The 13,293-nt window shown below is 38.1% G+C and overlaps 6 protein-coding genes across 6 annotated transcripts; 3 read left to right on the top strand and 3 right to left on the bottom strand.

Moving 5' to 3' along the window:
- Positions 1-12: 12 nt before the first annotated feature.
- Positions 13-2,310, top strand: B0P05DRAFT_554854 (uncharacterized protein). The gene is made up of 6 exons (XM_051579726.1): positions 13-363; positions 421-536; positions 583-678; positions 732-1,017; positions 1,067-1,260; positions 1,308-2,310. Exons 1-6 carry the CDS (start codon positions 19-21, stop codon positions 2,035-2,037), a joined length of 1,767 nt encoding a protein of 588 aa, XP_051431800.1. The 5' UTR covers positions 13-18; the 3' UTR covers positions 2,038-2,310.
- On the bottom strand, positions 2,237-2,964 carry B0P05DRAFT_476444 (Dbl homology domain-containing protein; the record flags this gene model as incomplete). Its single annotated transcript, XM_051574902.1, has 4 exons — positions 2,237-2,340; positions 2,389-2,485; positions 2,539-2,856; positions 2,911-2,964. Coding segments are annotated over 4 exons (573 nt in total), but the record flags the coding sequence as incomplete, so codon positions are not given.
- A 2,171-nt stretch (positions 2,965-5,135) lies between these two features.
- Positions 5,136-6,943, top strand: B0P05DRAFT_605514 (NADH-ubiquinone oxidoreductase). The gene is made up of 4 exons (XM_051583343.1): positions 5,136-5,190; positions 5,268-5,588; positions 5,656-6,809; positions 6,866-6,943. The coding sequence occupies exons 2-4, from the start codon at positions 5,399-5,401 to the stop codon at positions 6,896-6,898; spliced, it is 1,377 nt and encodes a 458-aa protein (XP_051431798.1). The 5' UTR covers positions 5,136-5,190; positions 5,268-5,398; the 3' UTR covers positions 6,899-6,943.
- A 28-nt stretch (positions 6,944-6,971) lies between these two features.
- On the bottom strand, positions 6,972-10,699 carry B0P05DRAFT_590116 (splicing factor 3B subunit 1; the record flags this gene model as incomplete). Its single annotated transcript, XM_051582782.1, has 3 exons — positions 6,972-7,218; positions 7,267-10,642; positions 10,690-10,699. 3 exons carry the CDS (start codon positions 10,697-10,699, stop codon positions 6,972-6,974), a joined length of 3,633 nt encoding a protein of 1,210 aa, XP_051431797.1.
- A 333-nt stretch (positions 10,700-11,032) lies between these two features.
- On the top strand, positions 11,033-11,764 carry B0P05DRAFT_554844 (uncharacterized protein). The gene is made up of 3 exons (XM_051579725.1): positions 11,033-11,295; positions 11,358-11,477; positions 11,531-11,764. Exons 1-3 carry the CDS (start codon positions 11,136-11,138, stop codon positions 11,698-11,700), a joined length of 450 nt encoding a protein of 149 aa, XP_051431796.1. The 5' UTR covers positions 11,033-11,135; the 3' UTR covers positions 11,701-11,764.
- Positions 11,736-12,400, bottom strand: B0P05DRAFT_554843 (uncharacterized protein). The gene has a single exon (XM_051579724.1). It carries the CDS (start codon positions 12,384-12,386, stop codon positions 11,772-11,774), a length of 615 nt encoding a protein of 204 aa, XP_051431795.1. The 5' UTR covers positions 12,387-12,400; the 3' UTR covers positions 11,736-11,771.
- Between the last annotated feature and the right edge of the window lie 893 nt (positions 12,401-13,293).

Genomic DNA, 13,293 nt, shown 5'->3' with positions numbered 1-13,293 from the left:
TCTTCTTTATTAATCTCAATGTCAAAACATGGATCAAACCTAGATTTACCAGGACTTTCTACTGATAAATCAGCTCATTCAAATGTAAACATGACAGACAATGATCAGTCTATGCCATCAGCAACACATGAGAATATAGTTCAATCTTTTGTAGATCATCCTTTTCTTTACAATCTCGATCAGTTTACACCTGAAAGCCCTTTTTATTTAATCCAAAAGTCATCTCACTCAGATTCAAACAGCAATCATGGTTCAACAAGTACTTTGACTCAGTCGATAGCTAACACTATGGAATCATTTCAATCAGCCATTACTTCCAGTGTTGGAGAACAGCCTCCTTCTTTTTGGACAGGCTTAAATAACGTAATGAGTAGTGTTTTCTCTATTTCATTCATGCATCGTACTTATTTCTTTGCCTAGTTTATCTCCAATGTAACGCATAACAATTTATTTCCTACTATTCCTACTATTCCTAATATTGCTAAAAGTTTCTCTGAATACTTGGCCAACCACCCTGTCCCTTTTTTGAGTTCATTGTAAGCAAACGATTGTTGTTAATAGTTTGCTTATATGTGTCTATAGTAACACAACAGCACCTGCTTCATCTCTATCTTCGTCCTCTCTTCATTTTGACCCAATGATTCAACTTAAAGATGTATTGGAACATGTTAGCACAGGGTAAAAAGATAATTTATGCATTGAATGATTGTGTATTGACTTTTTCTAAATAGACTACAGATCAGAGTATTGGGTGTACCTCAAACAGGTGCTAAATCAAGAGTGGAGACACAAATCAAATTATGTATTCAATTAGTTACAGATAATGGTAACAAAGCACAATGGTGGTCTCATCTAAAGTTACCCGAACATATGGTGACAAAAGAAAGATCAAAGAAAAGCATGGCTACTGATTTGCCATTGAATCCTGAAAAAACACTTTACCTAAGAGCAAAAGTATTTTGCGCGAGTGATCCCTCTAAAAAAGTAACAACATGTACTCCCTGTATGCAGAGAGAGGTAAACCAAAGAGGTATCTTATCATTTCACTCAATTACCTAAACCACAGCGCAAAAGATCACAGCGTAGAAAAGAAAAGAGTAAGCCTGAAAATGATACACCAGAAGAAGACGAAAGAGATGGAGAAGAGAGGATTTTGTTGTTCAATTGTTCAGATCTAGTGGATTTTAGTGCAGCCGATACTATTTTACCTACTCGAATTACTTGTTATTGTAGGCACCACAATGAAAAGCTTGGCTTTAGGTAAGAAGAAACAGAATATTGGCAGCACACATATTTAAAATCATTAGTATTTATTTCGAGATGCTGGATCATACGGGTAAAAAAGTAGCAGAGGGCATTTCACCGCCTATTATGATCACTGATGACCATAAATCAAACAAAACAAAAGCTGGATTGAAGCGACGTCGAATAGAAGAACAAGAAGAAACAGGATCTCCAGAACCCAAGATTCCAACATTGGATTGGATCAAATCTTCTTTGCCTTTCAATTCAGTCAAAACAGAGGAAGGTCAATTCTCAGATACAAAACCTGCTTTCAAATCTACTCAATTCGCTCAAGAACAACAGTTTCTTTGCTCTCTCAACAACACAGAGTCTACATTGCCTTCTATGAAGCGTCTAATACCTACAGAAGCACCCACAAGTGGCGGTATTGAAATTACCATCTTGGGCATTAATTTTCGACCTGGTCTGACTGTTATGTTTGGCGATAAACCTGCAACTAATATTCAATATTGGTCCCCTACGACACTTATATGTACACTTCCTGCAGCAACACAACCTGGTGCTGTTGTAGTTTCTTTTAAAGAAGCACCGCTTGCCACAAACAAACAGAATGTGATGGTATTTACTTATCTAACAGAGTCGGATCGTGCTCTTCTGGAACTTGCATTACAGGTTGTTGGCATGAAAATGACAGGTATTGTGGAAGATGCCCGCAAAATTGCTATGCGTATTGTCCAAGGCAATCACACTGAAAGCAATAGTCTTTCGAAACTGTTTGTAAAGTCAGATTAATATGTAAACATCTCTGTTTAAGGCGTTATAAAAAAAAGACAGTGCACATGATATGTAGTACAATAAATGATGATGTTTTGTTTATTTACATAGTTTCATATCATATTTAGCATACAAATAAAGGTAATAAATGAGAGGCAATAATAGACAGGTAGATATATATATATATATATATATATATATAAGGAAAGGAAAGTAATCATTGGACTGCATTCATAGCGAATGCAAGTGCTTTTAGGCATTTTAATGCCTTGTCTATGTACACATAGTCTCGATGAGACTTATTTGAATGTTTTTGAAGGTCTATCAAAAGTGAATAAAACTTGTAAGGCATGTTGCATTATATTTTACCTGTTAGTAAAAGGCAGTAACGGGTAATTCTTTGAATAGGTGCAATCATGTAATCAGCCAACAACATGCGATTTGTTTTTTTTTGGCTTATGGAATCCTATTTTTAAATGTGTGAATCTAACTTTGTTCATGCATAAAAATAAGATTTACCTGTACTAGTTGACGATACACAATACTTGAACTTGCTTTTCTCAAGTGCTTTCTCGACTTTTCAAAGTTGACAGTATAGTAAATATAGATATCAAAGTATTTTTCAAGATCACAAAATGTCTTGCCAATAGAGATTTGATTTTTCTTGCTATCATCTTCAAGGCATGTTCCAACTGTATCATGCAGACGTTCAACAAGAGTTGTTGATAGACTAATAAGTTGTGGTATAAAAGCAAAAATGATTTCTATGTCTTTTAGATTCACAAGAGATGGCTTTTTGTTTTGAGAAGCTGCTTCTAATAAAGGATCCATATAAAACTAAGAAAAGAAAAAAGTGTTAATTGTGTCGTTTTGAGTGGTTTTTGCCCTTACATGTTTAATAATTAGCAAGTGATTCAAGTAAGTTTCTTCAGTTGTTAACAACTCATTCAAGATAAATTTAAATAATTGGATCGATCTTTTAGACTAAATTGAATGTATTTAAGTATGAATGATGCATGCATAACTCTTTACCTCAACGCACTCTACATGCTGAGCTGTAGTTGAATACTTTGCATATGTTTCCTTCCATAATGCAATCCCTTTCTGTTCCTTTGCAGATTTCTTATGTTGCTTATAAAAGCTATGAAATATGTCTGCTGTACTAAGCAACTGATGTTTTATAGAAGCTGCACGATCGATATGCTGTCGAATGCGACTTGAAATAGAAGGCTGTGGAAATCCTTTGATACTTGTGGGTGTCGTGGGCGCTGATTGTGTATCTGTAATAATAGTGCTCTGTGATCGACGGGAATTTCGAATTTGTTTTTCTCGGTAGTAATGGCGAAATAAGCTAGTTTCTAAAAAAGAAAAGGAACGCTTTAAATCGCTGCTGTTGCTTTTGGTCGGTGTAGGAGCGGGCTGTATATTAATCTGTAGACTGGGACGAGTGTTTGTAATGTGAGGTTCAAATGATACGGGTGCTACATCTGTCAGGATGGTACTGACAGTGTTACAAGCCCATGTCTTTGCTTCAATTTCCTCAAATGTGATGGGATAAGTAAAAGGAGGCATTTTGAAATTCTTTTGAAGAAGAGACAGAGAGACGGAAGAAAAAGAAGAAAAAGAAAGAACCATTCTAAACTTTGTTTTTATAGGGTACAACGCAGCATAAATGCCGAACTTTTACAACATAGGGGAGAAATCCCATCACATCATTCTTCTCATATTAACAAGAGCGCAAAAAAAAAAAAAAAACTGTGTTAGCATTACTTTAACAGGTTAAGAACCCTCACACAAACTTTCAAATACTGACGTATACATGATAAAGCCCTCTTTTTTTTTAATCGCTCCGAGCAAGGGTAAAATATCAACAAAACACAACACGGACCTTCTTTTCTTGATTTAGGTTTTAATTTCATTTATTTTTCTTTCATAATGAATTTCCGACTCTACCGACCCTCTTTAATATTGGTGGGAAGGACCAATGAACTAAAAAATGGGTACTTGGACAGTTCTGGATCACTCTGGCAACTCATTCGGCACAGGCCATTAGCGTAAAAGATAAAAGAGCCAAAACCTGTAATTTGACATAGAGCGCGTAACTCAATTTACCAAAAGATAAAATTTGCTCGCCGATCCAACACCGAATTCAATTTATCGTCAAGTTGTGGTTCATGACCATTTTGTTGTTTGTGTAAAAGAGGTATATCTGAAAACCTTAATAGACTTTATCTACAAGCCTTAAAATGATGCAATCGTGACAAGCGCATTCGAATTGAGAAAAAGGTTCTCTTGCCTTCCATCATATTTACATTTTTTGACACAACAAGAGATATGTGTGTAACAAGTATGTTTAACATGCCAAAAAATAAAGGGATATTAAAAAAAGAAAAAGGGCGCTGAATAGAGTTTTCAAATGTAGTCATTCGATCAGCATGATGAATCTAAAAGCTAATTCTTATTTTTCATCGTGCCGTCATATATTCCTGTCTATCAAACAGCTTTTGATGAAACTCTAAACAGGTTTGGCCTCAATTCCCGGTCAACCTAAATAACCGGAAATTGCGTTATCTTCAAAAACGTAAAAATGGCCTATTACTCTAAAAACAATGTCTAACGCTTGAAATAGCGATCAAGAGCTACCTCTTTATCATGGCTGCTTTCTAAAGAAATAGTGTTATAAGGATAGACACAATAAAACTAAAATGTCTGCACTCTTTTCAGAATCGTGATAGCAATAGCTCTTTTCTCGAATCAATTCTGTACAAACGTTTATATTTGATTATCAAAAACAAAAATTGATAACATGTATCTTGTCGTCTATAGTAAAGAAGCTCAGAGGAATCAAGAGAGTAGCTGCTTGCAATGAGGCAATAAAAATTGAATCTTGTGTACCCTCTGCTGCAAAAAAAAAAGAAAAGAAAAAAAAACCTTGATTTGCAATGATTCAATCGTCTGCTTTGAGTTGCTCAAACAGCTATAATGTTTCCTCCATGTCACGTGTTTTGTGACGTCAAACTATTATTGCGGATCTTGAATTTCGCCCTGGGTTGCAAACCTGGCTCGATGGATACTGAAGGGAACGATCAAAGCACGCAGTCTCTTTTTTTTTTCTTCCTCTTCATATTATATTTGACTTTTTGAAAAATAAAAGAAATTTAGAAAAAAAAGGTAATCATCTTGTTGTTCATTGGCTCGATCAAAACAAGATCCACTGTAAACTAAACTCGATCTTTTGTCTTTGATAGTTTATCTCGAATTTTTTTTTTCAGAAATTGATATAATTGCAATCAACTCCCCACTCTTCTTAAATATATATATACAGCATCAGAACATCAACACATACACACACACACATATACACAAATAATCATATAATATGTCATTTGCTACCAGAATGTGGTCTCGCAAGCTTGCCAGTGCTACCACTAGAACATCATTGCTTAGACCTCGTATGCCCTTGAAGGCTTTCCAACCTATGCGTACTATGGCCACTGCCACTCAACAAACTGTCGATGGTTATACACGCACTACTATCACTGAAGAAAAAAACGAAAATGAATTTGGTGGTAAGTAAAAAAAAAAAAAAAAAAAAAAAAAAGCCATTTATGCATTCATAAACCAACTGTATAATAGCTGTTGATGAAGAAGAAAGCAGAATGCGTAACTTTACTGTCAACTTTGGTCCTCAACATCCCGCTGCTCACGGTGTACTTCGTCTTATTCTCGAAATGAATGGTGAAGAAATTGTTCGTGCTGATCCTCACATTGGTTTATTGCACCGTGGTACCGAGAAATTGATTGAATACAAGACTTACTTGCAAGCTTTGCCTTATTTCGATCGTCTTGATTATGTTTCTATCATGACAAATGAACAAGCCTATTCTTTGGCTGTTGAAAAGTTACTCAACATTGAGGTACCTGAACGTGCCAAGTACATTCGTACTATGTTTGGTGAAATCACCCGTGTATTGAACCACATCATGGCTGTCATGACTCACGCTATGGATGTTGGTGCTTTAACTCCTATGTTGTGGATGTTTGAAGAACGTGAAAAGTTGATGGAGTTCTATGAACGTTGTTCTGGTGCCCGTCTTCACGCTGCCTATGTTCGTCCCGGTGGTGTTGCTCTTGATTTGCCCATTGGTCTCTTGCAAGACATTCACGACTGGTGTGAACAATTCGGTGACCGTGTTGACGAAGTTGAAGAATTGTTGACAGGTAACCGTATTTGGCACATTCGTACTCGTAACGTAGGTGTCGTTACTGCTCAAGAAGCTCAAGCTTGGGGTTTCTCTGGTGTCCTTGTCCGTGGTTCCGGTATCAAATGGGATTTGCGTAAGGTTGCTCCCTATGATGCTTATGATAAAGTAGAATTTGACGTTCCTGTTGGTCAAAACGGTGATTGTTATGACCGTTATATTTGCCGTATGGAAGAAATGCGTCAATCACTTCGTATCATTGCTCAATGTGTGAACAAAATGCCTGAAGGCCCTATCAAGACAGACGACTGGAAGGTCACTCCTCCTCCCCGTGCTGCCATGAAGGAAAACATGGAAGCCTTGATCCATCACTTTAAGCTCTACTCTGAAGGTTACTCTGTTCCTCCTGGTGAAACCTACACTGTTGTTGAAGCACCCAAGGGTGAATTTGGTGTCTTTTTAGTGTCTGATGGTTCCAACAGACCTTACAGATGTAAGATCAGAGCTCCTGGTTTCTCACATCTTCAGGGTGCCGACTTTATGTCTCGTAACCACTTGCTTCCTGATATGGTCACAATTATTGGCACAGTAAGTTGTTGCTTTATTTGTTCAAGTTCAATACTAACTCTTTTTTTAATTATTAGCAAGATATCGTTTTCGGTGAAGTTGATCGCTAGAGAAAAGAATAAACAAAGTGCAAAAAACAATAAAGATGTCTATATAAAGTTTTTAAGTCTTCAATTCATTTATTTAAAGAACATAGTCCAATTCTGGACGTTGATAGTTGTTACGTTCATCATCTTCCAATCTTGGGTAAAAAGGCACTAAAGCATCTTGACTTCCAATATAGGTTGTGTTGTAAATCTTCCAATACACTTCACGAACCTTTCTGGCAGGATGGAAAAGACCTTGTAGAGTGTATTGAAAAATAGCAGCAGGACCAAGTGCAACACGAAGACCTTCAATGGCTTCCATAACAGCGTTGATGACGTGAGGACTATACAGTGTATAAGTGATATATCAATAAATCGTTGTAGAACCTTACCTTGTCTCAAAGATGTTGGGCCAAATGTAATTTAACAAGTGACGAAGAGGATCCTCGCAGCCAAGACCCACAACACCCAAAGCCATATGTTTGATCGTTGTACAAGCAGTTTGTCTATGCACCAAATCACGGTCCATCAAAGCATCTTCCAACAAGGGAGCAACAGCATTGATATAATCCTTACCCATTTCACCCACATATTCAAAAATAAACGACAGTGATTTCAAGACACCATTTTGTACGTTCAATTCAGGTACTCTGTATTCGTTCATCAAAGCAGGCAAGACAGTGAAAGGAGCACACGTTTCGGCTACAATGGCAATAGCAACAGTAGTACAGACACGGTTTTGACGCTCTTGTACCTTCAAGTTATTAAGCAAGGTAGCCAAGACATCTTGAGGACCAATAGCCTTGGCGATATAACCAAATGTATTGACAGAAGCACGACGAATACCCTTCTTATGTGCCTTTAAGAGATCAAGCAATTCAAAGCAGACACGCATCCATTCACGAGCAGAGACATATTCTGCACCACGATCAGCAATACGACCCACTAAATCAATACAGTTTTCTTGTACCTTTTCATGACGATTACGCAAAATAGGCGTCAAACGAGGCAAGAGATCTTTAATGGGAGGTGTCATACTGGCCATACCAATCACGTTCACAATAGACTTAAGGGCACCCAAAATAGAACCCAATACTTCAGGGTATTCTTCACCAAGATATTCATACAAGATTTGGCCCAATTGGCTCATCAGTTTCTCTTCACCACAACTCTTCATGACAACAGCAATTCTGGAAATCAAATCAGCAGCTTGTTGACGTACCTTGGCAGACTTGTTGTTCAAACGCCATAAGATGGTATAACAGATCTGCTGCAAGTAAGGCTTGATACGCATACCAAGTGCATTCACCACAGTACCAAAACCATTCAACATGATGATATCTTCAATCGTCTGTTCTTGGAAAGCATACAAGATACCATCAATCAGCAATTCTTCCAGACGAGGATCAATATCTGCAGCACCCAAATTGGAGACAACCTTTTCAATGGTCTCCATCACCATCTTACGGTAGGGTTCACTTTCGTCTTTAAGATCATTCACAATGCGACCAACAATTTCAGACACACCGACCTTATTGGCCAATTCGACTGTTGTCTCGACAACTTGCTTGTAGTTACGACGGTCAAGAGCCATACGACGAACCCAAAAGTGCTTGAAAAATTCAGGCAGGATTTCTTCCTTGATATAGGCAGGCATGACACCATCTGTAGCAGAACATTGCTTGACGACCTTGAGCACAATCTTTTTCATTTCTTCATCAGGCGATTGGAATTCACGAATAAGGATAAACATGACTTCCTTTGTATAATAGTTGGCATATTCATCATCCATCAAGGGGATAATATAACCAATTGCTTTTAAGAAAGCAGCAAGACCCTTACCACGGTGCTTACGAATACCTGTCCATAATGGCTTAAGAACAGAATCAAATGATTCAATACCATAAGGAGCAGCAGCTTCAGCCAAAGCGGCAATGGCTAAAGCAGTAATCGTACGTACTTTTTGTTGTTCATCTTCTAAACCATGGCCAATGGCTTCTACTAAGTTTCTGAGGTGGGGCAACACAGCACAACCGAGCAAGATAGCAATTTGTTGAACAATCTTAATACCAGTATGACGAGCTTGCCATGATTTCTTAGATCGACAAACAGCCTTCAAGAAGGGCAAAAGGGCAGGAATACCCAATGCAGAGGCAACTACAGAGAATGCACGGGCAGTTGTGTTTCTTACGTATTCATCAGGGTGATCAATATCAGGACGCATTGTGGTAATCATGGTAGGTAAACCAGCTGCTTTGGATAGATTTGAAATGATTTCACGACCTTCCACACGGGCATAATAGTCTTCATCAATCAAAAGGGGTTCAATGACAACCAGAATCTTGTGAACAAAGGGACGAACCAAGTCATCTAGTTTGTAAAGAATACGGTCAATCACCTTCACTAACAAGTGACGCTCTTGGTCTTCCAAGGTAGGTGACATAAGTAAAGGCAAGATTTGATTGAACAATGGTCCAGGACCAAAATCTCTTGCTTTATCTGTAATGTGGCGCAAAGCACCTTTACGCATAGGAGGAGTACCGTTTTTGATCTTGAGAAGCAAACGCATGATTTTGCGTTCCTTGAGTTCATCCACAGACATCGTAAGCTCGTCCTTATTGTCCAGCAATTTACCAAAATGCTGCATGTCTTCTTCTTTAAAAAAAGGCAGTTGGCCTACACCAGGAATTTCCTGTGGCAATTCCAAAGCAACGACCTGGCGTTGTTCTTCTTGCATCACAAAGCCATTGTCGCCCATAGGCGTAGGTGTAGCTGTCAATTTACGAGCAGGTGTACGAATAGGCTCGTAGCCTGAAGGAGGGTCCAGGATTTTGTAACCTGTCGTAGGGAACATGGCATCCAATTCTTCATCTGAAAGAGGACGATTACGAGCATCCAATTCACGTTCCCAACGCATAGCATTCTGTATTTCAGGTGTCATTTGTGATGTTTGGCCAGGCAAAGGTGTCATCATGCCCATACCACCAACAGGTGTAGCCATGGTCATGTCACTGACGCCACCTACAGGAGTAGCATCCCAACGCGAACGCTTTGTTGTGCCACGGGGAGTTGCTTCCACATCCCATTCTGATGAAGAACGAACAGGTGTAGCATCCCAACGAGATCTTTTGGAGCCACCTACAGGTGTTGCTTCTACGTTTTGGCTGACAGGTGTAGCGACATCCCATCTTCTCTTTTTGCGTGATGTAGGTGTGTCTTCTACACTTTGTTGAGATCGACCTGATTCTTGCTGTTGTCTTTGTTTTTGTGCAATGGCAGCCATGACGCGCTGCTCTTCACGCTCCAACTCGATTTCGCGTGCAACATCCTTATACGATCTGCTTTCAGTGTCGTCGCTTTGATCTTGACTAAAAGCATCTTTACGGGTAGGTGATAGCATACGGTTGAAACGACGCTGTTGATAATCATCTTGTCTTCCTGCAATAGTGCGTTCACGCATAGTAGAAGCAAAAGGATCGTGAGCATCACTACCTTCTCTAGCTTCACTCAAAATATCTTTGGACACTGTGTATGAGTTTAGTTTACGCTTTGTTTCTTGATATAATTCATCTTCGTCTTCTTCTTCGTCAAAAGCCAAAGAAGTCGCATAACCAGCATATTTGTCAGTATCCGCACTGTAGATATCAGTATCATATGAAAGGCCAGTTAAACTAGCATGCTTCTCATTGTCGAGTACTGCTTGACTGATATCTTTCTCTGTATATATAGTACGTTTTGCCTGTGTTGCTTTAATCTCTTTTTCAATGTCTGTTCTTTAAAGTTAGTCTATGTGTCTTTCATTTGATCATTCTTACCGTCTCCCATCTTGATTGACTTGCGAAAAAAAAATACAAGAAAAAAAAACTCAACTTGTCTGCGGCAGTTTTCGCTTTCACTGGTGAGCGGAGTGTATTGTGACGTAGAATTTGAATTTCAAATAAGCATAAAAAAAGGGCTTTTTATTTATGTAAAATGAGATAAAAAGAAAAAAAGAGAGATATAAAAATGATAGCTAGTATTAGCACATCATGGGAGAGGATGGTCTATTCAAGCATTGATTTGGGCTCTTTAATTAGAATATATCCTTATCGACTTGGATTCAAGATAGACAGTTCACTTTTTGTGCGGTATTTAAATCATGATATGTGACGTCTTCGGTTTTTTTTTTGTGGATTCAAGTGAGTGAAGGGGCTCTTCATTATCCTCTAGAATCAACCCCGCCTTTTTTTTTCTTGTACCTAAACAAAAGACTTACACTAACATGACTGCAAGTAAAGATTGTCTCGCTGAAGCCGGCAAAACTGCTGGTATTGCTGGTGGTGTTGGTCTCTTTGTCTCTGCCATGCAAAACACAGTTCAAAAGCATACAACTGGCGCCAGGGGTGTCATCACAAGAACTGGTGGCACTGTCGCTTTCTTTGGTAAACATCTCGAGCTAATAAAAAAAGAACGACAGATCAACTAACACGCGCAATTCATTTAGCTGCTATGGGTGGTATTTTCACTTTGGGTGAATGTGCAGCCAAAGACATGCGCAAGACAGACGATCCTATTAATGCTGCCATTGGTGGTTGTGCAGCTGGTTTATTAGCTGGTATCAAGAGTGAGTTAGGGACCTAGAAAGGAGTACGCGCCAATTAACGAATTTGAACATAGCTCATTCTTTTGCTAAAATGGGTGCTGGTTGTGCCGCTATTGGTGCTACCATGTATGCATATGAAGCTTCTGGCGAATTAAAGGGTAAATATGCCAAAAAGACAAGAGAAGAAAAGAAGCAATTTGAAAAGGAATTCTTTAAACAACCTGCAACTACTGAAGAAGCATAAAGGGATACACATTATTTAAATAAAGACATGATATATAAACCCTATAGAGAGAAAGACGAAAAAATTTATTGCTATACATGAATCAAGTAGCCAGCTTTGATCAAAGACTCAACATCAGTTCGACGCACATAGAATTGATTTCCTTTTGACAGGTTTAGAGTGCCATATTCTGTATTGATTTCACCAGCATCACGTAAAACGCGTACTTCGATAAACAGATCAACAGGTGGATCCAGTCCAGGACCATTCATGCCTCCGAGATCAATCTCAGTAAAGCCTTGTTTATATCCATTTACCATATCTCCATATTCATCTAAAAACTTTTTTTCAGTGGGCCCTAAACTGGTCATGATTTCACGTCGATATTTTGACTGTAGTCCCACATTCCATAAGATGTCTTTAAGCTTATTGATTCTCTGTCGATGATAGGCAAACAAGACGCGTTTGTTTCTTTTGACTGCCAAGTGGTATAGCATGACTTGTGTCATGGTACTTGGATTCTGTAGTGCATCACTTGAATTGCCTTCCTTGATGGCATTGACTGTTTCGATTGCCTTGTTGTTGAGTAAACGTATTTCACGGCAGATACTCTGAACAAGATCATCATTGTAAGGCGAGATAAATAAGTCTGCTGTACGTTTTGCCTCCTTAGCTAGTTTGTAAGCTGATTCTCCTAATGTGGCCATTTTGGTAATGTATATAAAACACGTCAAAAAATTGATGGCGTTTTTATCATCTGACTTTAAAATGCACCTGTGCACTGGTCACGTTATCCAGACAACAGTAACACTGCTTTAAACTTAAAAAGAATCCTCTTACAATATTTGTTTTGGTTTTGAGATGTAACTTGTGTAACTTGTGTAGTCTGGAACTGTATATAAATGAAAGCGTAGTCATTAAAATAAATCTCTCTGAGCCAGTATGTGAGAATAAAAAAAAAGACACCCTTTATGGGGATTGCTGTTGAAAAGAATGACTACATCATGCGTCTGATAATTAAAAGGGATAAAGGAGAAGCAGGTATATTAAAATCATCACAGCGTCATCACTCAGTGTAATATGTGTGTGTGTGTATAATTTTTTGGTGTCTCCCTTTTAAGACAAGTTTGTTTTCATTTTATTTTATTTTTTGTTTCTTTTCTTCTTGTAACAATGAATCGCTTTACTTTTGGTCTACTCTTTATCTTCAATTTCTTATTGTCAATCAGTCAAGCTTTACCAGTATTTGATACAGAATTGATGGCTAGCCCCTTTATGCATGAAGTTCGTATCAATTATCGTGTAGGAAAAAATCCTAGTTTTGCCGCTCGTCAAGATACTCGGGACTCCAATTTTGAAAGAAACTAACTCTTTGTCTATAAGCATTTTGTAAATATATCTATATGTGTGTGTATACATCTCTATCTAAAACAAAGTTGATCTTGTAAAATAAAATCCCTGTTGAATATACTTGTTTCTCTTGAGATTTACTATTTCCGGAGAGAAAACGATATGATGACGTTGTGTGTATCAGTGAACACTGTTTTCTATCTGAATTGATGGTTGTACTTTCTTGATAGCGACAATTAAGCTTGATGTAAGCAAGCAAGCAAT

This window comes from Gilbertella persicaria (assembly GCF_025201335.1).
Source record: "Gilbertella persicaria strain CBS 190.32 chromosome Unknown B0P05scaffold_41, whole genome shotgun sequence".
Taxonomy (NCBI): Eukaryota; Fungi; Mucoromycota; class Mucoromycetes; order Mucorales; family Choanephoraceae; genus Gilbertella; species Gilbertella persicaria.
This window is presented reverse-complemented; position numbering and strand designations above follow the sequence as displayed.